The sequence below is a fragment of the Arvicola amphibius genome, chromosome 2 (genome assembly GCF_903992535.2).
Source record: "Arvicola amphibius chromosome 2, mArvAmp1.2, whole genome shotgun sequence".
In the NCBI taxonomy this organism is placed as follows: domain Eukaryota; kingdom Metazoa; phylum Chordata; class Mammalia; order Rodentia; family Cricetidae; genus Arvicola; species Arvicola amphibius.
Genome location: NC_052048.2, coordinates 129,225,978 through 129,253,079, shown reverse-complemented (window position 1 = coordinate 129,253,079; position 27,102 = coordinate 129,225,978). Strand labels below are relative to the sequence as shown.

At 43.8% G+C, this 27,102-nt stretch overlaps 1 protein-coding gene across 1 annotated transcript in view; it reads right to left on the bottom strand.

Moving 5' to 3' along the window:
- Alk (ALK receptor tyrosine kinase) overlaps nt 1-27,102 on the bottom strand; it is a 733,404-nt gene that overhangs the window by 509,925 nt on the left and 196,377 nt on the right. Inside the window, exon 2 of the mRNA XM_038319976.1 lies at nt 15,621-15,737. Within this exon, the coding sequence (XP_038175904.1) occupies nt 15,621-15,737 (117 nt within the window). The remainder of the gene's footprint in view (nt 1-15,620; nt 15,738-27,102) is intronic.

Below are 27,102 nucleotides of genomic sequence, written 5' to 3'. Positions count from 1 at the left end.
CACCGTGGCTCAATTTCAAAGCAGGGAACCAGCAACCACCTTTAGTTTCCAGGACATTCCCTGGAAACCAGCCACCATCTAAGTGACCTCAGCCACAGCAGGGGCATAAAGAGCAGCCGCCCCACAAGGTTAGGAAGCAAATGTTGTAGAGTTCACCAGAAGAGATGATGCCATGCTTGTGGGCCCCATGATGTGGACTCATCCTCTCTGTCAAGAGTGTTTCAGAAGCTGGGCCCACAACTGACTCTGGGACGAATTGACAACAGACTTTGGCAGACTTATAATTTCCATGTCCACACCTGGTGGGGGCAGTCCTTCTGTATATGTGTTGCCTTTATTGGTTAATGAATAAAGAAACTGATTTAGGCCTTTAGCAGGGCAAAACAGAGCTAGGTAGGGAAAACTAAACTGAATGCTGGGAGAAAGAAGGCAGAGTCTGAGAGAGGCCATGTATCCCTGCTAGAGACAGACACCAGAACTTTACCGGGTAAGCCACAGCCTTGTGGAGATACACAGATTAATAGAGATGGAGATGGGTTAATTTAAGATATGAGTTAGCCAGAAATATGGTTTAAGCTATTGGCCAAACAGTATTGCAAATAATATAGTTTCTGTGTGATTATTTTAGGGCTGAGCAGCCAGGAACAAACAAGCAGCCTCCCTACAACACACACCCTAATATGGATTTCAGTTGATCATGAGAAATAGCCTTTATGATAGCAGATGACCCTTTTCAGTATTCTTTTACACCGTATGGCAGGTGGTATCACCTTTAGGCAACAATCCCAGAACCAGAGGCTATTAGAACCTGGAGTAAATGACATTTGAGGTCAAAACCTTTTCCTCCATTGGACAAACCCTTAGATCCATGCAAGAAAAAACCTAACCCTGAGTCATGTGTGTCATTTGTCAGGGTCCTTCACACAATACAAAGGACATTTCCCCTGTTTGGTGAGGGCCTCCTGAATGTCACCTCTCTAGAGAGTGCCAAATCTGAGCTACCTGAATGTCACGGTCAGTGGGCATTCACAGGGTTCCATTCACTGGCACATGTAGTTGGGCTCATTTACTTCATGGAACAGACATCCCAATGTGTTCCTGAGAAGTCTGCTTTGTGTATTTAATAAAAAGAATTACATGAAGTGTCAGGATCTGTGGTGATGCTCTGGCCACTGGCCTTCAGAGGCATCTGTATTTGAAGCACCGTTCATTAAGCAGAACAGGAGAACCAGCATCCCAAACCAGTTAGACTTTCAGAACTATACCAGCTCAAGGTAATGCCCCACCCCAACAGCTGCCAATCCTGGAGTACAAGCCCCTGTCGCCTTTCCTCAAGGGATCTGCCAGAACTTCTCAACTGTAGACCATAAGAATCAGGAGGGACTTTGGAGTCCATCTGAAATACAGAAACTGAAGCCAGAGGCATTGTGGGACTTGCCAGAAAATGCACAGTGGGTGAGTTGCAGAACTGGTACTAAAACCCTGTGATTTGTATTCTAATTACTTAATGCTTTGGGTAACAAATAAACAAAGTAATAACTTATATAATTAGGAAAATTCTCAAAAATCCACTGGTGTCTGTTGTTGTTGTTTTCTGGAATGAGCTAGAAAAGCCACACATGGCTAGGTTTCAAATATCTCCCCCTGAGTAGATGGCTCAATTCATCTCCAGGAAGGCTTTTAGGGTTCTCTCAAACTAAATCTTCTCTTCTGTCAATAAACTGCTCTTTGATGGTTGCTGGAAGCTCCCTGCTGGTGAGAAGGTCTGTTCACAGGCCAGAAGCTACAGTGAGAATGGAGTGAGAGAAAAGGGAAAGATCACCAGAAAGTTCCTGGAATGTCTCCCGGTACCGTGTCAAATTAGTCTTGTGTTGTGGGGGCAATTCATTTAACCACTTGAGGCTTGGTTTCCTTATATATACAAAAGGAAGCGTGTTAGCATGAATGACAATGATTAAAATATCATATCTCCTATGAACTCCATGAGCTCACACAAGGTAGTGACCATAATGTATGGTTTCTCCTCCATTTGTGTGTGTTTATGTGTGTGTGTACACGTGTGTGTGTGTGTGTGTGTGTGTGTGTGTGTGTGTGTGTGTGTGTGTGCATATGAAGGCCCAAGATTTCATGCTGGAAATCTTCCTCAATTGATTTTATACCTTAGTCACAAAGCAAGATCTCTTAAACCCAGAACTCATAGATAAGGCTAATCTAATTAAACAGCTTTCTCTCTACCTTCTGTGACTAGAATTCCAGGCAGGTTGTTACAGTCATCTGACATTTTTGTTGGTTCTGGGGTCCTAACTCAGGTCCTCACAATTGTGTAGCAAACATCCAATCACTAAGCTATCTCCTCACCCCTGGACAGTCTGTCTTTGCTGTAAGGGTAGATGCTCACCCACTACCCTGGCTTCTGTTATACAGACATTACTTTGTTCCTCGGGGATGAACTGAGCTGCCTTGACTTGTGGAATCAAGGAGATGTTAACTACAGTTGGAACCCCTTCTTCTCCCCTGTTTTCTATCAACACCCATGGGTAAGAGACACTGGGGAGTCAGGAGAGATAGTAGAAAGGTCCTTAGAGGCATATATTCTACCTGACATCAGGATATTTTGAAAAGATATGTTTAAAACTTATCTTTGCCAATTGCTAGCCATGTGTCTCAGAAAAAAAACTATTTACCATCTTTGTTCTTCACTCTTTTCAGCCATAAGATGGGGAATAAAACAGAGATTAGATCATGGGATTCTCACAAGGAAGCATAAATGCAATAAGCATACATTGGATATCTGGTATGGTGAGTACGTACAGGTTGACTATGTAATAATGGGCATCATTTTGGCTGTGGGTACAGTGGATACCACATGTGGATACCACATGTGTATACACTTGCATGTGGAAGCTCGAGGATAGTGTTGGGAACCATCCTCCCTCACTCTTGCACCTGCTCATTAATGCTGTGGGATTCTCCTCTGTATGTTGTGAATATGTTTTATTACCATTGGTTAATAAAGAAGCTTCTTTGGCCTATAGCAGGGCAAAATAAAGCCAGAGGAAAATCTGAACAGAGATATATAGAGAAAGTAGGCAAAGTCATGGGAATGCCATGTAGCTGCTGAAGAAGACAGATGCTGAAAACTTACTGGCAGGTCACAGCCTCACGGCAATGCACAGATTAATAGAAATGGGTTAATTTAAGATATAAGAGCTAGCTAGGAATATGCTTGAGCTATTGGTCAAACAGTGATGAAATTAATATAGTTTCTGTGTGATCATTCAGGTCTGGGTGGCCGGAAACATACAAGAAGTCTCCTTTACAAAATAATGCCCAACATGAAGCAACATACATCTACATAAAGCCTAAAAAAGCTTTTAAAAAACCAAAAAATAGGCTTCCAGACCCACAAAAATGGGAGTCAAATGGAACTTATCAGAAGCTGCATTATTTTTTCAGAAAGGCTCTGTTTGCTGGTGGTGAGCAGAGGCACAAATCCTTTTAGAGCTGGCTTCCTGGTTTGTGCTGGTGGCATGAATGGCTTTGATTCTTTCAGGAGGTCCTGTTATAGAGTACTTATGGGGTTTGTGAGCAGTGTGCAGCAAGTTGCTTAACAGTGGCAACAGAGACTCACTGTCTCCCTGGAGCTGGAGAGGCAAGTGTGGCTCACAAAGCTGGCAGTGAACATACATTCACCATGTTGGACTGGGCAGAACCAACAGGCAAAGCCACAAGCCTAAGTCCTAGCCATGCCACTGCTTAGCATTTTAAGAAATGCACCTGGTCAGAAGATAATTACAGATATGTAAATTCATAAAAAAGACCTCTGAATAGGTCACAGTGTTGGATAAATGTACATGGGCTTAAGAGAGTAGAAAAAATAAAAATAATAAAATAAATATTAAAAAGTAATGGAGTAAAAAAAGCAACATACAGATGGAAAATAAACAAAGTGTTTGGATTATGTATATTATTGTATTTTCTTTAAATTTTTTGACTGTGAATGAGCTAAGTACAGAGAGACATTCATTGTATGGGCTGCTATGCTAAACCAACATATATATTTTAAAGGTATCTTCGAAACTTGAGTCTAAGGATATGTTACTTTGGAAAAGAGGTTCTGCTTTTGTTTCCACAGAGGATGGAAACTTGTGGATTCCTTCTAGTCTAATGTGGTTTGATGGAACAAGAGCCCACTGCAAGGACTCTGTGAAACTTAAAAATACTTCTCCCAGCAAACAACAGGAAACAATTTGGAGAAAACTATGCCAAAATTCCCAAAATGATTGTTTATAAATGTTTATTTTCATTTTAAAGGGGTAGTAATAAATGGTTAATGGTCACAAATAAGGGGGATATTATATATAGATAAATACATTAGGAAGGTAGATTTTGTTATATGTATATTTCCATTTTGTTTACAATTAAGAAATACAGATTAATAGATAGTCATCTATAATAATCATACTTTTAGTCATGTTATGTTCTCCAGATGTACAGAGATATATTTCAGATGGGCAGGTATTCTTCAAACCTTTCAAAGACCTACAGAATATGGCATTTAAAATGTTTTAAAAACTTAGACTTTTCTCAACATGTCTGCTTCTGGCAGCACCAATACTTCAGAGAGGTTAATGAGCATTGAAGAAACTCGTTATGGAATTTGTCTTCAATGTGACAAGGCTAGTCATTTAGACAAGAAACTGATGTTGTTCTTGCCTGGACTGCTTGATGGTATGCTATATGAGAAGGACATGAAGGACCCAGAAAAGTGACTGCTAAAACTTTCCAAAAAGATGAAATAGTTCTTCAGGGCTTCTGCTTCACAGAAGAGTCTGTCAGAAATTCTGCAGGACACAGAAGAAAGTGACCGACAAACTGCCAATATAGGTGAAACAGCCTTTTAAATTTCTTATTCCATGGAAGATTCTGCCAGATACTATGGGCCTATAGGCTGAAGATGGATGCTCCAACATTACAGAAGAACTTTGGATGACTGTCTAGGCAGCAATATGTCTCTGTTAATTCTAGAGTTTTGGAAGTTGCTTGCAATGCACTTCCTGTTTAGATAGGTAATATTATATACTTCTTGGGTTGTAGATGGAGCTGAAGACAGACAGTTATAGTTTTCCTTAGTTATGATAAAAGATAAATTATATATAAATATTACAACTATAATTATTGCTTGATACCTGTTTTGTTATATTTAATTTTACTATGTTAATGTTAAAAAACCGTCCTTTCTGTTTAGACAGAAAAGCAGCGATGATGTGGGATTCCCCTCTATATGCTGTGAATATGTTTTATTAGCAGTGGTTAATAAAGAAGCTTCTTTGGCCTATGTCAGGACAGAATAAAACCAGGATATAAATCCTAACAGAGATATATAGAGAGAGTAGGCAGAGTCATATTGATGCCATGCAGCTGCCAAAGGAGCTATATGCCAGAAACTGACCCATAGGCTATAGCCTCATGGCAATACACAGATTAATAGAAATGGGTTAATTTAGATATAAGAGCTAGCTAGGAATATGCTTGAACTATTGCCCAAACAGTGTTATAATTAATATAGTTTCTGTGTGGTTATTCAGGTCTGGGCAGCTGGAAATGTACAAACAGTCTCCTTTTTTACACATTAAGAAATGGTCTCTCAATCAAACCAAGAGATTGCTGTCATGGCTAACTTTAGGTGGGTAAAGTAGTCAATGGTAGCATTGGATGCATAGTGCTGAGGGCAAGACTGTGTCAAATGTTATTTCATTTAAAGGTGTGAAGGCAAAGGGATGGATGAGTGTTCATCATTCAACGCTTCCTCCGGAAGACATCAACTGAGATCATGCAACTTCATGCATGGCATTTAATCTGCATAGAGCTCTGTTTCCTAATCAGGAAATGAAGTGGTGAGATAAAGCAATTTCAATTTTCTTCTATAACTATCATGCTAAGACTAATCACCCCCTTTGGGAAGGTAGCCAAAGCAAGTTCTCTAACACGGCTCTCACCAGCTGGGCAGCAGGAAGCTGGGAGTTCTTCCTTCCACCCCAAGCTTAGATGATTAAGGATGGCTACTTCCTCTTCCTGGATAATTTCCTAAAGGGACACTTGGCCCACCAGTCACCTTTGGTATTAATCCACCAGCTGCCATCAACATCTGGCCACTCACTTCATAACACTAAATACCCAACCTGGCCCCTCTCCGCCCCTCACTCACACCTACTATTCATTTGTCATGGGGTCTGGGACTTGAAATCATTCACTCCCTTCCCATCATCCTCTGTCCTGGGATGCATCTAGGAACCAATCACTCAACTCAAGACATCCGTTTTGCTCACAGTCAAGCTGCAGAGAAGATGGGCCAAGTCTCCTTTAATCAATCCATTACATAAACACTGCCTTGGAGGGAGAGGCGCGTGAGCATGAGTTCACAGAGGGGTGGTAGATGGCACAGAAAGCTTAATTCTCATTTCTCTCATCCATGGTCGTCACCATGTTTCCATCTACACAATCTGTAGACAGAAAAAGAATGAGACTCTGTTCTTTATCTCAGGAAAAAATTGCTGTAAGTAATTAAAAATGACAGGTATACTGAGATTAACAAGCCCATCCTCCTTATTTTAGGAAGGGAAAACTGAGGCATAAGCCAGTCAGGTGGCTTGGCCAAGGTGGTATGGACTTCAGTCTAGAAAAGTAAGAGGGTCTTTCAGTTCATATTGGTCCTTCAGTTCATGATCTTAGTTTGTAGGAAACACTTATGTGTGCTCTTGCTCTCATTGAGTTTGGATGTGCGTGAAGTGGGAGGTCTCAGACAGAACAAACAAGAGCTCAGAGGACATGGCAAAACTTTAGCAGCTTGTACCACCAGTCAATATGACACCTCTCTAAATGGATTTTTGTGACTAAGATTCTTGAGATGAGAACCCAGGAGAAAAGCTCTGAACCATGTGGCATCCACTGCAACGGAAGGAAGCTGGTGGACAAGGAAGACCTGAGAAGATGCAAGTGCTTCTCTCACTTACTACCATGTCTCTGGAGAGCAGAATCTGCTCACTACTACTTGTGAGCCTGAGGGTTCCCAGCCGAAGACAATAGTGAAAGAGATGAACACCAGGCTGCCCTAGCATCTACCCTACCCGTCATATACTTGCAGCCCCGCTGGTAAGATGGGCTAGCCCATATCTAACTCTTAAAGTATGCAGACTCACACCAGCCAGGAGGACACACAAAGAAGCCAGGCAATATGTGCATAGCATCTTGAAGACTGATAATATTTCAACAGATAGTAAAGGAATTACCAGGGAGTTTGCTGAGAACAAAGGATAGAAAAAGATTTGAGCTGGACATGGAACTAACGTTGCCCAACAGTACGATTTTGTGAGTTTTAAAACCATACTATAGTTTATGGCATCGTGATTAAAGATAAAAAATGTTTTCAGGCTGTGAGAGGGGAAACTAGACATTCATAAGTTTTAAGCACAAAACTTTAGGCATACACACACATATATACATATATACATACATACATATGTATATGAATGACACCAAAACACAGGATACTGCTCCCACTGGATGGAGTTCAGAAAGCATTAATGAAACACCTGTGCTCTGAACACATTCATATCTTCCCTCATAACTTTATATTTTTGAGCACTTTATACATGAACACTGCATCTACATCACCCCTTGCTCCCCCTTCCTCTCTTCCCGTGCCTCTCAAATTAATGCTCTCTTATTTGGTTATTATTGTTACAAGTATATACATGTGCATATGTGTGTGTGTGTGCAAATATGTAAGTATAACCTATTGAGTACATTTGGATTTCCTCATATGTGCATCAGCCCACGGCTGACTTCTTGGGATTGGGACCTATGCAGGATGTCATCTGATTCTTTCTCTCTCAAGGACATTGATCATCTGTAACTCTTTATCGGGGGGGAGGGGGTGGGAACAGAACCAAAGAAAGTAGGGCTGTAACAGAAAGTAAGAAAACTCCTGAGAACAGGAGTCAGGATCCAGACAGGATTCCTTTCCCTCGCTGTCCATATTTCGTCTTTGGGCAGATTCTGGGAGACCATCAGTGCAGTGATTATGGAAGAGGTTAAAGTGTTAAAGTTGGCAACGAGGAGGCAAAGCAAAAGCCCATGACGCTCAAGCTTAATTATCAGTGCTGTGACCGCAGGAATCTAGATTTTAACGTTCCCTAGGTAGTTATGAGGCACCTCCACTAAGCCTGGCAAGAAGTTCATCTCTACAAGGAGGTTTACTGCTGCACATTGAAGCAATTCTTGGAGCAACACAACCCTGCTCGGCTGACAGAGACTTATGATGTCCAATAACGAGATTGGTAAAGCAATAGCTCAGGCTAATGTATGAGGAATTCCATGTGAATGCAGGCACAGAATGAGCCATGACCATGCCTCTACCACAGAGAGGTAAGATACAGGGTGGCCAAGAAGCTGCCTGGGTTTCACTCTGCACTTCGCCACTGACCTGAGATAATCCAGGCACCACTGGGTCTTCCCCTCCTCATCTGAAAGATGAAGCTATTTGACCAGACAGCTGTGGCCCCTGATAGCTCGCAATTCCTATGAATATCTCACCAATGAAATTATTCTAGTCATCTTTCTAAATGGGCTGGCTAAAGTCCTACACAGGAGAGGTCTCTTCTGATGTGTGTGTTTGCATCTGAGGTCATTCCTGACAAAATATTTCATTTTAAGAGGGCTGCCTCTCATGTCCGTCAGTCACTTTTCTGCATATGCCTTGGGCACTTCCCTTTCTAGGTTGGTTAGAAATTTTCTCTATACAATAGTTCAGGTGTCCCAAAGCTGTCAAAACAAAACTCTGCACCTCGCTCATGGCTGCTGAATGTAATTCTTGCAGGTTGAGAAAAGGGAAAAGACTTCCCAACTCTCCACTGGCCATTTCCTCCTAGATATCCTGAAGTTATTCCAAATGCAGCTTCTCTGACATGGACCTAGACACCTGCCCCTCTCTCTTGATGCCTTGGTTGCCCCTCTTATTGCTAAATGTTTCTCTTTTTAGTTAGTGGTATCTCCATCTACTCAGTCTTTCAAGTGGATGGTCCAGAAAAGGGATCTATGTTAGGAGCCCAATGTCCCTCTGTCTTAGTCTCTGCTCTACTGCTGTGAAGAGACACCATGACCAAAGCATTTAATTGGGACTTGATTATAGTTTCAGAGGTTTAGTTCATTATCATCATGGTGGGAAGCATGACAGCATGCCAATAGGTACTGGAACAGTAACTGAGAGCTGTATCATGATCTGGAGGCAGAGAGACGCTGGGCTTGGCATGGGCTTTTGAAACTTCAAAGCCCACCCTCAGTGACACACTTTCTCTAAGAAGTCTTCTTAATCTTCTTAATCCTATCAAATAGTGCCATTCCCTGGTGACTAAGTATTCAAATATATGAGTCTCTGGGAACCATTCTTATTCAAACCACCACACCCTCCAAAGCCGAGCTTTCACCGGGAGGCTCATGTCTAAGCCCTGGGCAGAAGCAACCACGTTCTTCTGACCTTGCTGGCCCCTCCCAGTTCATCTGTACTCTGCATCACAAAGCTGAACCTGGTCTTGCCTTTGTCTTTATGTCTGTGTTCTCCTTACCCAGAATGCCCTTACCAGTGGTGCCTTCAGAGTTCATGAAGTCTAAGGCCTAGAGCTTAGTTGTCCCTATCTCTACAAAGTCTCCCTCCCAGAGTCCTCTCAGAACTGGTTCTTCTACCTCTGTGTCCCAGGGTGGTTTGAGACACGCCTCCACAGCTGCACTTATCATAGAACAGGCAGGCTACCTCTTCCTCCAGAGTCCCTTGAAGGAAGGGAAAGGATCCCATTTGACCTTATCAGTGACATTTAGAACAGAACCTGATGCGCAGTGGGTGTTCAATGACAAACGCTCCCACTTATTCCCTGTGTTGCTGGAAACACAGTAAGTGGTGGGGAATGACCTAGGCCATATGAAGATGCAACAATAACCAAGGGAAAGTGCAAGATTGGGGGGCTACCTGTCCAAGGGTGACAGCTGGAAACCATGCTACAGGTCACGGAATACATGACAATAGGAGATCAGTTAGCCATGGAGATTCATCCTCATTCCCTCCCTCTCCCCGTCTCTTTTCTCTTCTCTGTCTGTGACAAGTATTTTCCGTGGGTTTCTCGGGGCCTGCTTTTCTCATATGTATGCTAGTTGGTCAATCATTCTCTGCTCTTTTATTCAGACAGTTTTCCCTTCTTGCCTCTCCTTTGCTCAAAGCGCCTTTACATAAAATGTTCATTCATATTTATTCACTGGCTCCGTGCATCTTCATTTTAAAGGCACATGACTAAGAGGAGCATTTTAAACATACTTCTTCTCAGCCAGCTGCTTTCTATTGAATTTTTGTGGGTTGATTTCATTGGCTCCCAGCAGGTCATGGCCTTGAGGTGACAGATGGTCCGTATTCTTGGGTCTTGTATGACTGCTGGCATTATTGTTCCCTCTGGGACTCGGCGTTTTTGGTGAATGCATCCAGAGGTCTTTTTCTTGCTATCTTGCAGATAAGAATACAGATGTATGAGCTAGGAAATAACTTGATTTCTCAGCTCAGTGGAACAGGGCTGGGAGAGGAACACAAAAGGATCTCCTGGACAGGGCAGAAGAGTCACTAAGGAAACTTTCAGCCATGGCAATGGCTCATGGGGAGGCTGGGAGCTGCTTTTCAGTGACGCCAGGCTCCTGAAGGCCGGAATGGCTGATTGTGGGCAGTCATATTAAATATGTAATTCCAGAAATGTGATCAAACTGACTTCCTGCTAGAGCGCTGAAGTCATTCCCACAGGGGAGCTGGAGGGTCCTTCTGTTTCCCACTTCTGATTCTGTATTAGGTTAATTTTTTTTTGAGAGATAGATTTAATTGACCCAGTCTTTTCAATCGAAGAAATTGATACATTAACAAGTCAGATGGTGGTGGTAGCAGGGAAAGTAATTAAAAAGTCTAATTTTTCTCTCCAAAAGCACCAGTCCCTAAATTAGATCCGTCCCCCTGGTCCCAAAAGAAGACAAAGTTTCAATAGAAATTTATTCAAAGGTCAACAATGTCTTCTTCTGCTTGGGTGTCGGGAGGAATATTTCACTTAGTGAGATTGTTGTGAGTTTAATGGGGGTGCAGGACATATGATGGGTTGAACTTCATTCTTAGGGATGACTTAACAAAGACCAACTGGACTCCTTAAAATAAGAAAATGTTATTTTCCCATGGTTCTGGGGCCAGATTTTTGAAATCAAGCACCCGTCAGGTCCATGCTGCCTTTAAAGTTCTGGAGGAGGCGCCAATCTACACCTTTCTTTTAGCTTGTATTCCTGCCAGCATCCTTGGTCTTCATTGGCATCCAAAGCATGGCCGCAGTGTCTGAATTCTTAGTCACAGGATGTTTGCCTGGTGGATATCTGTGTCTGCGGTTTCTCTTCTTATAAGTCCAGAAGACCCATGACATCTGGGCCCAGCGAATCCCTGTGTCATCATTTTAACTTGATTACAGCTGCAAAGATACTGTGCTAAGTAAAGTCTCATTCACAGGTACTGGGGCCTTAGGACTTGAACATATCTTTTGGGGTAACACAATGCAACCCATAATAAGGACCACGGTCTGAAATGGAAAAGTACTTAAGTATATGAGATTGTTTACAGCGCCAAGTGACACAACCCAACATGCTTCCTAGGAGGTGACTTGCCTAGCATGCCAGGAATGGTTTCAATTCCGAAGCATCAAATGTTTGTTCTACAGATAGCCGAGATTTTAGACATCATCCTGATCATTCAGCTCCAACACTAGGTCATTCCCGAAGAGCTCTCTATGGCCTAATTTGAAATAACTTTGTGATGTGACAGAACACACAGCATGGGATGAGAGAATCTGAGGTTTTTGAGTTTCACCTCTCTGTAGCTTAAGAGCCCTACGAATAAACTCCTTCCGCTTTCCATTGACATTTCTGTAAACCTGGAAAATAGAATAATTTCCTACCGCTGTAATTTCGTAATGACATTTAAATGAGAAAAATGCATGGGAGAGGATTTTGTAAAGTACCACAGTTTTGAAAAACAACAAATGAAAATACCCTTTGTCTTGGTCACCTGGGGAAGAATCTTAAGGCGTTCTGTTTAAAATATTGATCAGGAGGCTGGGGTATAACTCAGTCAGTAGGGTGCTTTGTCCCGCAAGTATGAGAACCTAAGCAAAATGCCAACATGATAGCCCATGCATATAATCCCAGCGCTGGGGAGGCGGCGACAGGACGATTACTGGGACCCAGTGGTTAGCCAGTCTAGTCTAACTGGGGAGCTCCAGACCAATGAGAGAGCCTGTCTCAAAAGAAGTAGACAGTGTTCATAAGTAAGACGACCAAGGTTGGCCTCCGACATTCACACACATGCACTCTCACACACATGAACATTGATGCATACAAACATGCATACAGATGGTAATAAAATAAAATACCTAGTTGATTCCTTATCTCCAGAGTGGGCAAACATGAGGGCTAAAATTAGGAAGAGCGCCATCTGTCTCTGTGACTCTAGAGCCCAAGGTGATCAGGCTTCCTTTTGCAAGCCCAACTGTATTCTTAAAGCGTCCTGTGGGCCTCGATGAAGGACATTTGTAGCTGAGTTCCAACTCAGAGGCTAATCCCTCAGCCAAGCCCATAACTAAGTCCACAGACATAAGAGCCAAGGATAAAAGGAAATACGGGGAGGAAAAATCTGTCTTCATATGTCCTCCCTGTTTCCAAGCCTTTGGAGAGGAATGTGCAGCTCTCAGCTCCCCATGATAAAATTAGCGGCCTATCGTCATTCAAGACAGAGGCCAGAGAGAGCTGGAATCTGATACTGGATGCCGCTGAAGAGAATATATTTTATACAACATAAAAGGCGCCGACGTAAATTAGAAGAAATATTGGAGGCCTTCAAAAAGGTAGGTCAAACTTTTTCCTCAAGCAGATAATTACAGGCTGGGGGTGAGTAAATCTTATTAGCCTCTTTCTACCTCGTCTCTTCCCATAAAACACCAGCAAGAAGAAAGCCACTCTCCACTCAGGGTGGACAGCTTGCCTGAGAGAGGACTGGCTTGTCGCTGTCAACCACGTCACCTGCGGGTGGCTTGTTGATGCTGCTCTCGCTGCCCCCACCTGTCCACCAGGATGCAGCTTAATCCAGACAACGGAACGTGAAGTTCCACAGTACACTGACCAAGAATCCATGGTCTCTCTCTCAATCTGAAGAACTACCCCTTCAGGCAGCAATTTTCCAGTCAAATTTCTCTGCCCGTGTTTGAGGACTTAAAATTAATGAAGTTGTTAACATTTCTTAAAATGTCTTTCCTGGCAGATGAAAGGTATGGATTTATCACCCACGAGTCTGCTGGCCTTTTTGATTCATAGACATGTAGGCTAAACCCCCACAAAACACCGCTGGGAGCTAGGAGTCTGGCCATGGGTCTGCCAATAGCTTTCTCTGTGATAGGTCTCAGGGTGAATCTTCAATGTCACTCACTGGCAAAGAGATTACCTGCCTACAACTATTAACTCTGGCCTATTAACTCTGAGAGGTCAGGGACCAGTCTTCCGGACTTTGGAGTTTGCATCAGCTCCAGCATCCGGCATGGATGCGCTCTCCCTGAGTCCAAGGATGGGAAAGCATCGCTATAGTTCATCAAGGAGCCACCAATCCTTCTCCCATGAGTCAACACTAACAATGACACTGATGGTGACATCTTGGTCCAGCATTTGGACACTAACTGACCTATGGTTTGAATCTGCTCAACAAAGAAGGGAAATCATAAAGTTCTGGGCCATGAGGACAGTTTGAAAGAGATCTTAAGAAACACCTTGATCTATATTTTGCCAGTTATCTCAGCCTTTCAATGTACTGACAAAGAAGGCGGGGCTCAGGGATTAGAAGGTGTTTACTAAGTGCAAGTGGTAGGTAATTGGGTCCTCATAAGCCTCCATGACTTTCTCCCTATTCCAGTGGCCTCCATAGGGAACCAATAGTTGCTGTCTATGACACGCATGAGCTAGACTTTTAGACATTCTAAACTTCATTAAAGTTTTCCCATAGAGACAATGAATGAATCTGAGCGGGAACTCTGAGTGTTATCTGAAGACCAGTTATACTATATATCTGGTGAGCTTGGTGACAACACCAACCACACAAAGGACCAGCTTTGGATTATTTACAGATACTTGGTTTTATCATAGGATGGCATTCGTGTGTGTGTGTGTGTGTGTGTCTGGTTTAAAGAAAATAAAGATGCAACCGTATGTGGAATCTCCCAAAGAACCACTGAGTCTTCCCTCCCCCTAGGGATACTTAGGAGTGGCAAGCAGCATCTCAGCTCAGAGTAGAATCCCAAACTGCCCACGGGTGTTTTATGCATTTCTTTCTTTCAATTTGAAATGAAAGGTGCCATTAATAGAAGCCAAGACTAACTGTGTAATAGGTGGGGGGGGGGGGGGATGGCAGGCTTCTGACTGGAGGGTTTCTACAGGGGGTGGAACATCTCTGTTAGGTGTGCTTTAAATAGGTTAGGCCTAAGGGCAGAGACTAAAAAGCAGGAATAGGTAAGTATGCCCAGAAGGGCATCTAGAACTCAGCGCTGTACTGGGTTCATAAATACTTAATTGAATTAGGTCTGATGAGAGAATTCTGTATCAGGAAGCCTTCTGCATCCATTCACCATACATAAATAAGCCTTTAGCAGTATCTTCCAGAGAAGGAAGAAAATGGGGGCATAAACATAGCATATTACCTGTCCTTAAGGAGCTTATACCAAGAGAGCTGAAGAAATGAAGGTGCGCCCTGGAAAAGTCACAATTCTCCTCTAACCCTGATGTTCCAATGACAGAGCCACCACTCGGGCAGGCTTTCAGGTTGGAGCTCTGAGAATGAGTCAACTTCCTGAGGGCTCACAGTACAGCAGCTCACAGGAGGAGTTGGTGGCCTCTTGGGGGAAAAAAGACTATAAGCAAGGAATCCCAGCTTTGTGGCTAGAGCGCCCACTGTGAAGATTAGTTCCTGCATCTGTCAACACTGGAACTGGACCAGTTCTCTTGACCTCTGAGGCTGTTGCATAATCAAATGAGCAGAGATAATGTCAAATAACCTGTCTGAGAACAGAAGTTAGCCAAATATGATGGAGTCACTTAAGGGACCCTGAAAGACCTGTGCCCTTCTTAATCACAATCCCCTCTTAGGAGACCATGGTCTATAGAGATGCTAAAGTCAGAATTTTAAATCCAAAAGCTACAATCAGATACAAATAAATGTTCCATCAAAGGAATGGTGAAGGGATATCAGGAGTCCATGTACCAGGAAAGCTTGGAAGATGGAATGTGGGAACCACAAAGCCCTTGGCTTCCTCCAGGACTCACATGCAATATAAACATCTTAGTTGAATGGTCTGTGGTATTCTTGAGCATCCTTGCAGGACAGAGTGGTACAGTGGTATGTGATCTGCTATAGGAGGCTGAGGGACTCCTGAATCACTAATGATTACAAATGGAATCTCAGAGTTTGTGTAACCAAACGATAGTGATAGCGTATCACAGGCAACTGTCAAACATACACTTACCGTATCGACTGCGATGGGACAGAAAAGGAAAGGAGTCTTTCATTGTCCAAGTCAGATTCCACACAAAGTTATCAGGAGGAGAAGGCATTCCTGAGGGTGACTCCACGGAACTGTGACCTGGACACAAGAACAGAGGAGAGAACACTGACCCTTGTGTTTAGGACGGGTCTTCGAGTTGTCGTTCGCTATCGATTCAAACAAGAGTCCATCATAGGCTTTCATGACACTCCGCAGAAAGATGCATGAAAGAGACCAAGTAGGGCACAAGCAGACTGAGCTGACTGCAGCACTGTGATGTGCATTTTCTGTCAAGGGGAGCCATATCTGAGGAGCCTGAATACTGTGGGAAGTCCATGCTAAGGCTCTCTGGAAGATGAGCTAGAAGCCAGGCAGCTTAATGGCTCAGTCTAATAGCTCTATCTGAAGTCTGTTCTGCTGGTAAGAATTTGTGCAACTTTATAGGGAACTTTGATTCATCTCTTTCAAATACTGCTTCCATCCCCACCCTCAGGCTTGCAACTTCATCTGATGTTGTTTGCTCGGGTTATTGCCTTATCAATGAGAGGGTTGAAATTGCACTCAGAAGTTACGAGTACTTGACAATTATGCTATTTTCAGGGAGGGGAGAAAAAAAAGCTGCGTGATGGGTTTCCCATATCCAACAGGCCAGGGAGCCACAGCGGACGAATGTTTCGGATTTGCATGAGTGAAAAAAGGGGTTGAGAGAAAAGAGCAAAGTGGCATTAGTTCTTTATTTAACAGAACCTCAAGTGGGTTTTGTGGCGAAAAGTCATTACAATCTATCTACAAAGCAAATGAGCAGACTCTGCATGCTCATACACCGTTCTTCCCTGAAAATCCCCAAATCCATCACTATTTGCTAATGTTTTATGGTGGGCAAAGCTTTCCCTGTTAAAGGAGGAAGGGTTGGAGAATTAGTTGTTCAGTGGATAGAAGTGTGGTGAGGCTGGGGGAGGGGAGAGGGGAAGGTGGGAGCTGGGGCTTCTGCGGTTTCCGAATCCTGCTCTGTCCTTTAGTCCTGTGATATGACAGTCACAGCACAGTGACGTTTCGAGCTGGGCATCACCCTATCCATTTTTTTAGGCAAACAACTGAGAACAAAAGGAGCAAGTGAGGGAATCCAGATCAGAGCACAGACCAGGCTCTGCCCTGAGTTAGCTGACCTGCCCCTGCTCCAGCCAGCTGTAATGGAAGCCACCCGCAGGGCCTGGTAAAGGGGAGGAGTCAGCAATGGGAGGAGTAACCAAGGCCCTTCCTCAGTTTCTGCCTTGCTGCCTCTTAGGCACCTTCTGGAGCAGTGGCAATTCAGGACTGCAGACTGTCTCCAAAACAAGGCAGCGCGAACAAAAACTCAGGCTGGGAAGATTGCTCAGTCAATAGCGTGCTGGCCATGTGTAATGACTTGAAAACGCCGTCCCTCCTCTCCTTTCCTTTCAGAATCGACCCCATGTCACACACTTTGAAAATCTCTGGCCCGGATTCCCATAGCTGTCTTCTGTTGTTACAGTCGCCATTCTTTCTCTGGGCGCTTCAGAAAAGCTGACCACGGGGCCACATACTCCTCAAACTCTAACTGGTACCTTCTAAGAAAAAATGACCTCTGTCCTTGTCCCACAGAGCTGACATGGAAACACCAACTCCTGAGTGCCCAGGGAAGAGATTTTTTCCTCTCCTCTCACATCTGGTCGACAGAAATGAATTGGGAGCTACTTCTTCCTCCAGCATTTCTGTAAAATGGCCCAGGGGAAGTGCATGGTAAGGGCACCTGAGTTATGCAAGTGAGCTATAGGGAGAAGTTATCTCATCCAAGGGAACTCAAGGCTACATGAGTTCTCTTAGGGTTAGACAGCTTAAAAAATCCATAATATGACTATAAGTGATATCACACTCTATAATGCCAGCACTTGGGATGCCGAGGCAGGAAGATTATGAACTTGAATCGACAATAGGTATATAGGAAGACTGTCTCCAATATTAACATTAATAAATCAAGCTATAATATAGCTCATTCAATAAAGTACTTGATAGGCAAGCATAAGGGCCTGAGTTCAGATCCTACCGTTCCCATAAAGCAGCCAAATATGGTGACATATGTGTGTTTTTCTTTTTGTTTGGTTGGGTTTTGTTTTGTTTTGAGACAGGATTTCACTATGCAGCCCTGGGTAGACTGGAACTTTCCATGTAGACCAGACTAACTTCATACTTATAGAAATCTATCTGCCTCTCCCTCCTATGTGCTGGGATTTAAGGCATAAACTACCACACCTGGACAGTGGCACATGCTTATAGACCTGTCCCCAGAGAGATAGAGACAGATGACTACCAGGGGCTTCACCTACTCAGCAAGTCACAGACTAGTGAGAGAGATCCGTTTTAGAAGACAAGGTGGACAGCTACTGAGGAATACTGAGGAGACAGCTTGTCTCTGGCCTCTACATGCAATTACAACTCTTACATGTGTACCCATACACACATGCATCTTCACACATAGGAGCACACACACACATATGTATGCATGGAGACACACATACATGTTCCCTACGATGCCTGCCAGGGCCCCATAAGTACTGTTCAAGGTCAGGGGTTACTACCAAGCATGGCCACAGTGTGATGGGCCCGGGAAGAGGATGACGACCAAGTCTCTGCCGTGAATAAGTGTAGACAAAAATTGGCAACTCCATACTGAGTCATCAGCTTCGCTCAAACTTGAAGCAATCTTGAAGCAACACCAAGACTAAGCCTCAGGAATGTTCGCCAATGATGTCATTTTTTCATAACCTTTCTGTTTGGGAATGGTATTTACTTCTTCCTGGATGAGAAGAGTCAAGGGGGTGGGATAGAGTTTAGGAAGCACTTAGGACTCTCTGAGAGGGCACAGAATGGCAAATGACTTTTTACCTGGAAGAGGTCCAGTTAATATATTCAGGTTTTTTTTTTTTTAAAAAAAAAAAAAAACTGTATCTGAAAGCATTGAAAAGGAAAGTCTCTGAGGGCTGAGTCATGACCCAACAAGGAGACAAGGAGATCACTGTGGCTTGTCTCCTCAGATAGCACTTTACTCACTGTTAGAGTCCACCAAGAATGCCAACAAATTGGCATCCTCTGAGTTGGGGACTGGAAAGAAAGCAGGATGTTTTATACCAACTTTACAGGAACTCCTAGATCTGAGGGCTCACAGAAGCCTCTAGAAGGTCCCTAGTGGAGGTGAGCATAATGGTTAGCCAGGTGAAGCTGGTGGAACAGCTAATGAGAGAAGAGGCAAAAAGACAATGCCCCACCCATCTGATGCTTGAGAATGTGAATGCCGAGAACACAGCCTACACCAATGAAGTTGCCTACCAAAGTTGATTGCATGCATTGGGACAGGCGCATTGTTAATCCTAGTTCATCGAATATGCATCACTTTAGAATACATAGACTAAAGAACCCCCACTGAACAGTGCAGGGGGCTAAGGGCCTGAAGGCTTCCTTCAGAGTTCCTACCCCTCTCCCTGTCTTCACTCCTTGTGAGAAGAGAGCTCTTGAGCATAAAGAAAAAACGGTGCCATGAGGCCGTGAGAAGCAAGCCATGTAATTAAGAGGAGAGGATGTTAATCCCAAAAATGCAAGGAGAAGGACCACCGACCCAAATGAATTTAAGCCAGCAATTAATCAAAGTACACAGGCTGCCTCCCCCTAAGACAGGATTCAAGAGGTCAGCATTCAACATGTACAAGATACAAGTTTTTATAGATCAGGTGTAGGGGGTTTTCAAATGGGGGATTTGGCAGGCAAATTGGGGGGTAGCTACAGGAGCAGCAGAACAAGGTAGTCATAACCTTTTGAAACAAAGGCAGAGTTTCAAGATAGTTATAAAAACTTTTGAATCCAAGGCAAGGTTGCTGTTCCCTGGAACAGGCAGTATGGAACCATTTGTAGTTAAGGTTCCAGGGGGGCATTGCCCAATCCTTGAGAAAGAGAGGTTTAATCATAAACAGGAATGAACCTGGTTTGTCTTGTTGTGAAGATGTGATTTAAGCTACTGGTTAAAACAGGAAGAGTCTTGGACTCTGGGGGATGAGTGGAAAAAGAAAGAGAGAGAAAAGTGGGCAGGAGACACGCTTCCAGGTGTCCAAGTGAGCCTCTGATGGCCTAAGGAGACAAAGGTAAAGGAACACCCCTGAACTGGGGGATTATAGATTGAATACTGTAAGGTTTTCCTCCTCTCTAATGATTTCCCAAGCCTTCTTTCGGCTCTATAGGGAACTGAGATGGAGTGAAGGCCCCAAGCTCTCGACACTGCTCTCTTTTGCCGTTGTATCACCCCCTGCCATCTTCCGCTCAGACTCACGGTCCATCTCTTTGTAGCATTCCTGTGCCCACTGTCTAAATGAGTTTGCCTCTTGCTTCTTCACAGCTGTTCTGAAGTAGCTGCATGTGGTACTGAGGAGGGAAAGAGGAATACACAATGAAGTTGATAAATCTCACTTAAGTGCACCGCCAGGAATGCCCAGGACCGCTCAGAAACCCCACTATATTCCCTGACCAACCCAAACCACTCTAGCATAGTTATTTCCACGTTAGCTTTTCAGAGCCCCCCTTTCCCTCCTGTCTTCAGCTAACAGCCTTGTTCTGGAGTAGCTCACTGAGAAAGCAGAAGTCTAGGTACTCATGCCCAGGAACCAGAACCTGGGTGTACTTCCATTGCTCCCATTTGAAGGATCCACTGTTTATCCTCTTCAGTAGTTTTGGCCCCTTCTTGGAGGTGCTCACCTTATCCCCAAGAAGTCTGCTGTTGCAATGGAAACCCCTGGCTCCTGCATCTGTGACTTACCCCCTTTATAAAATACCAAGCTGATCTCAGCCACAGAAAGTACGAACCGTCTTTAGGAAACAAAACAACTCCCTTGACCCCCCACACTCCGCTTCAGTCACTACCATCACGACTCTGCAGCTAAATCTCTTGAGAAGTTGGTCTTCACAGTCTTCCTTCCACCTTCCCTAAAATGTAGTAAAAAGCACAATTGTGTTGCTTCTCCAAGTCAAGGTCACTGTCAACCCCAGTCTTGGTCTTACAGATCCTCTGTGCAATGTCTGACCCAACTGATGCCTCCCTGCTTCTTGGACTTCTCACATCATGGTAGCCACAGAGCCCTTGGGTGCCTCCTACACTGGTGGCAGGGGCCACTCATCCTGTTTGCCAAATGTCCCAGACTGAACAGGAAGAAAAGTCTCCAGGTCCTGACAGCCGTTGCCTGGGAAATTCTGTAGCTAAACGTTGTACTGTGCCCCGGTAAGTGGTCCCAGCCAACTGACAATGACCAACGACAAAGAAGTTCAAGGAATCCACGACCTACTGAGGAGTCTTTGCTGACCAATAAACAGACTGATTTTAAAGAAACCCACATTCATTCATGTTTATATTAATTAAACACTCGGGTATTTTTTTTCCTTAGATAACCACTTATAGAATTTCTCTTTGCCTGGTGTGTAAATATGCTCGCTCAACTTTAAAGAAGAAAAATCTGTAGGATATTTGTGTTCCCTTTTGGGATTTATATCTCCAGGCCCAAACACTCATCTAAAAATAGAATATATTCACCCGTCCACGCCAGTTCTGCACTTTTTTACCTGATAAGCATTTTGGACATAACATGGGCTAACCCAAAATCTTTACACCTTTTACCTAAAACTGATTTCAGAAGTTAATACTCATGCTCTCTCTGCTGCTTAGGGCAAGAGGTGAGAAGCAGCCTCACACCTCCTGTCAGTTCACCTCCAAACTGTGATGGCTCTCCTGGAACTGTATGCTTGCTTGTCTTTCTCCCCATCACCTCTCAGCCTGACTATTGCTGTCTGTAGAAACCCAGCTGGTCTCCCTGCAATCCATCCTTCACACATCAGTTAGATTGACAAATCACCCCTGGAAGTTTCCTTCTACAGCCTTGCTTCAAAGGACTCTATCTGATCTGACCCCTCCTTTATGCTCTGATTTCATTTTGAACCATTTTCCCTTCCCCGCGAGCTCAGTCTTAGAGGAGTCCTTGCTGTTCCTCAAACTCATCAATGGTACTCTTATCCCAGAGCTCCGCATGGGTCATATCTCACCTCACCTCAGAGATCTGTGGCCAATCCTTCCCTTTCCCTCTGTCCAGGCATCTACTCATGTATCTCCTTAGACAGCACTCAGTATACAGCACCCTTTCTATTCCCCCCGTCTTCTATTATTTCTTCCATACATACGTCATATATATTGATTTGTTTATTGCATACTTCTGGAACTACACACTATTATTACCAGACATGGAACATAATAGACACTCAACAAATACTTGTCAAATGAATGAAAGAAAGTCCCTGGAGAATATTAGAAATTTTGGAACTTATTAGCTATTTAATTTCAGGCTGGGACATACTTGGAGGAGTATCAACTTTCTGAAAACGATGATAAGAATAAGAATAAATCATGCTCTAAGATCTCCTGGGGCTTTGTAAGCCAAATGAGCCAATACATGAGTGTGCTGTACCGTTTAAATGCCAGCCATACCATTCTGAGAGTACGTGTTCATGCCCACATGTGCTCCATCACATTTACTTGTGTGTCTGGAGGCCAGCGATACTTCAGGCATCTTCTGTTGTTCTCCACATTATTGTGTGAGACGGAGCCTCTTCATTGAACCGTAAGTTCACTAATTTGCTGGGCTATTTGGCTAGCAAGACCACAGGAACTGCGGGTTTCTGTGCCCACAAAGCTGGCGTTACAGGGATATACCACCATACCTGACTTTCACATGGGTTAAAGCAAGTGTCTGAGCTCAGGTAGCCCTTGTTTCAACTGAACCATTGATGTGGGATTTCCCTTTGTATGCTGTTAATATGTTTTATTGCCATTGGTTAATAAAGAAGCTGCTTTCGGTCAATGGCTTAACAGAATATAGTAAGGCTGGAAAAGATATATAGAGAGAGTAGGTTGAGTCAGAGAGATACCATGTAGCTGCTGAAGGGGACAGATGCCTGGGAAGCTTACCAATAAACCAAGAGCCTCGTGGTAAAATACAAAATAATAGGAATGGACTAATTTAAGATATAAGAGCTAGCTAGCAATACCCCTAAGTGATTGGCCAAACAGTGTTTTAATTAATACAGTTTCTGTGTGATTATTTCAGGTCTGGGTAGCTGAGAACGAACAAGCAGCCTCCATCTACAAACCATCTCCCCAGTTCTCTCCATCTTCATGTATTAGGCTTCTATCTCCATTGGAGACATAGAGATGAATGTGAATCCTGGTCCCTTCCCAATTCCAAGAAGATCTTGTGTTGATACACATGATGTCTAAACATCAAAGTGCTTGCCCAGGGCACTCTTCTGTTATTCACTAGCTAACTGTGGACTTGGCCAACTGTCAACTGCCTTGAATACCCAAATTTGAGCCAGTAGGTGATGTCTGTATTTCAGATCTTCATTTTCATGCGGTGTGTACACTAATCTAAGCCAATGTACATAATCTAGTGGATTTATCATCTTTGTGTCAATAGAAGAAATAACAAGCTATGCATGTGTGCTAGTTATTTATGTGATTGCCCTAGGTTCACTCTGAACCATGTTTTACAAATTTCCATCAATAAACTGTAACAAGCGCCTGTGTTTGAAGCCCTCCTTGGAGTTCTCCTGCCATCCTCGTACATGTTTTACTTATTTATTTTCCTTCCAACAACAAAACAATCACTGACAGCTTGCTGGTTATTCCCCCTTATTTGAAAACACACTTAATAATGCATTATTTTACAATGATTTTGTGTCACACAAGGCAAAGCCTAATGTGGCCAAATAAATAGCCATCCAGATGTCAAACAGTAGTAAGCAGGCAGAGTTCTGCAGGGAAAGAAAGCAGAGGGAAGGCCTCGTGTGGGCACTGGCAGCTAGGGGAAATGGTCCCGGTATTCATGGGGCTCAGCCCACACCTGTTCACCCGAAAGAACATTGTTGGTGAAGTCACCTGACTGTAAGTGTCACCAGTGATGATGGGGTTTTGTGAAGGCAGTGAATTCAATCTAAAATGCAAAGATGTGATTTTCAGAGGAAGGAAAATAAGGAGTTAGCAGATGTACTCTTTATCCTGAAGACTCAGACTTCCCTACACCTTTTCTGGGCTGGAAATGAGAGGGTTGGACTGGCTGCTTGCTAAAGACCCCTCTGGTGCATGCATATCTGGCTTTCTATACTCTGCTTTCACATTTTCTTCCAGCTGGCTCATTCAGAGAGGAGAGATTAAAGTCAGGGGAGGAATCTGAATGGAAAGAAGCAGCCCCCACTCCAGTTCACCTTTCTCTGGGTTCCACTCCCATCCTGCCAGAAACATGGATGCTCTTTCTTCGGAGCTCAAGTCCTGAAGCAGAAATGAGTCTCATAATTTTCTCTCGGACCATTGAAAGTCAGCTCCAACACATGTTTCTTGCTTTTTCCCCTGTCCCCAGAGATCCTGTTTATAACTGTGGAGTTCACTCAGTGGTGAAACATATCCGTCTGCCCTGGGAAAATAGACACTCCTCGAAAAGGCTTAGCATTAAAAAACACCACAAACACAAAGAAAATCACAACTGCAGCTCCTGCTCTCAGAGAGTTAATTGTCAAAATTAACTACTGCCGAATGATAACTGGTGATATACCAGGAAAGAAATCCTGTACATAGCATATTAGACTATAAAGGCACAGCGAAGTCTTTATACACACACGGCCGAAGCCTGAAAATCCGAAACCTGACACCATGTTTGACCTTCATGGTGGCTTGGATGAGAATGACAGCTCCTCAGCTCATGGATTTGAATGTTTGGTCCCTTCCCAATTGGTGGAACTGTTTGGGAAGGATTAGGAGGTGTGACCCTGGAGCAGGTGCATCACTGCTTGTGGATCAGATGTAAGCTCTCAGATTCTGCTCCAGAGACCTGCCTGCTTGCCTGCTACCAGGCTCCTCGGCATGATGGTCGTGGACTGTCACCCTCTTGAACAATGAGCCCCAGTAAAGGTATTTCTTTATAAATTGCCTTGGTCCTGGTGTCTTGTTATAGCAATAGACAACCTTTTCATTGTTCACATGTTCTGTGACACTGTTATTAGTCTCTAAGCTTTTCCCCAATCTAATACATGTATAAAATATCTTTACCCAACTCTGACTTCCTATAGTCTTTTAAAAAAATCTGCTGCTTTTTCTTTTTTCTTTTTTCTTTTCTGAAACAGAATCTTGTTACATTGGCTGACTTCCGGGGACTATCTGTATGTCTCACCACCTGGGAAATCCTCTTCTAAATGTCCAACCAAATCCATGTCCCCAAAAGTCCCCATCGTCCCTCAGCTGGACCCCATCAAATCAGTAGTTCTAGAATTTATCTTGTGCATGCCTGACCATCAAGGCCCCCGAATACAGGCATTTAGGCTACTCTCCAGTGGTGCTGTGTCAGCCACCTTGGATGCCTATGAGTGTGCATTACAACAGTGTGCTTACTTCATTCTCAAATCCCAACTTTCAGAGCTGCTGTTCATGCTGAATTTCATTTTTCATTTTCTTTCTTTCTGTCTTTCTTTCTTCCTTCCTTCCTTTCTTTCTTTCTTTCTTTCTTCCTTTCTTTCTTTCTTTATCTCTTTCTCTCTCTTTCTCTTCCTTCCTTCCTTTTTACTTCTGTCTTAAAAGCTAGAGGAAAAGATTAGGAAAAAATGTCTTGTTTCATGTAAACTAGGCTGCTCCATGGCAGAGGCAAGGCCAGATGGGGGCATAGCCCTATTTTGTCAGCTGAAATACCACATCTAGGTAGGCTTCTGGCGATTCACAATTCATGGCCAAAGTCAAATAATGAAGACTATTACACTTGATGCCCTCTCTTTCAAAATCCCTCTCTCTCTCTTCGAACAATCCTATCCATGTCATTTTGTCTTCCTAGAGACAACCTCATTGTCCCAAGGAAGCTGCCCCTGACCTGCCTGTGAGCTGCCTTCTCTTGCTCTTGATATGCTTGGTCACCGTACCAATGTTCCATAATCTGGATTTCAGAAGCTGTTGAAGACTCACTTGCAGTTCACTAATCCAAGAGAGCAATGGAGAGTGTGTCACTCTCTAGGTGACCTGATTCATAACATATGCCTCCTGCTCCTACTTATACCCACATTCCAAGAGCCTCCATTAGCAGGGCACCATGACTGCCCATTCTGGGTCTGCTTCCACTGCTTTCTTATGCACTGCTCTCTATGAAATTCGCTCCACTGCGATCTCAAACCTATTTTCTCCCCCCCAAAATATGTTGGCTAGAATAATAATCAAAAGAAAGACTTTGAACTGCCACGAGGCCTTTCATCTTGTGATCTCAGAGAGCTTCACCAAGGCACTAAATAATTAATGTGCCCAAAGTGACACAAAGATGAGGTAGCCTGCCAAATCAAGTCTGTCAACAAAAGGCCTTTCGCGTTTGGAGCAAGGGAGTAGGTATGGGGATAATCACCCACTGCGAATCCAGCAGTGTACACAGATGTTGGACAAGAGGCCACTCAGGAACAATCGGCTCTTCTCTTGGCCTGTTTTGAGCTCGGAAGTGACAGTAACCAGGGCGACCACTGAGATTATGTAGCAAACTCTGGGGGAGGGCATCAACCACGTTTGGGAAGGGATCTCCAGCATGGAACAGTGGAGAGTAACCACTTGTGAATTTGCAATGACATGCCCTCCAGAGCCAATATGATCCTCACAACGACCCTGTTGGTTAACCTCTTTTGTAGAGCTGTAGGGATTAAGGCTCAGAGAACACAAGGATCCTACACAAGGTCAGTATATGACTGCTCTGACTGCTGTGAAGAGAAACAGTGACTGACAGGACCAACTTCAGGGAAAAGGGTTTAGTTTGGCTCCTAAGGGGCCATTCTGGAAGGAAGGCACAGTAGTGGGCACATGAGGGGACTGGTCATAGTAGCCAAGTCCAGTCCAGTTAATGGTGAAGACTCATCATCACAGTCTTATAACATTTGGGTAGAACACCTAACTGCCATCCTTGGATTTGTAGGCCAGCCAGGAATACCACTCGGCAACACAAACCCCTTGAGACGCCGATGTCCTTGGAGAACTGGGAGATTGAATTCAATACCACCGGAGGAGGTGGATCAGATCACAGAGGCCTCCAGCATTCTCGTAAATGAAGACAGAGTCCTTTGGGGAAGCCAGGAAGGTGACCCAGAAATACACACCTTCAGTCATGACAGCTGGCTCTCCATAGCCTTAGGCTCACACAACACTGTTTCCATGGTAACTACCATAAGGTCTATGCCCCTGGGCCCTTCAGATGGAGCATTAACTGGTCTAGGTGGGAAATGGGCACAGAAAAATGTCTAAGAACTTCAAGTCCTTTCTGTACCTCTTCAGGAACTTAGCACTTATCTCAGTTCAGGAAAAAGACTGCTGGAGAGGCCACAATCTAGACTCTCTCACACCCACGGCCCAGAGATC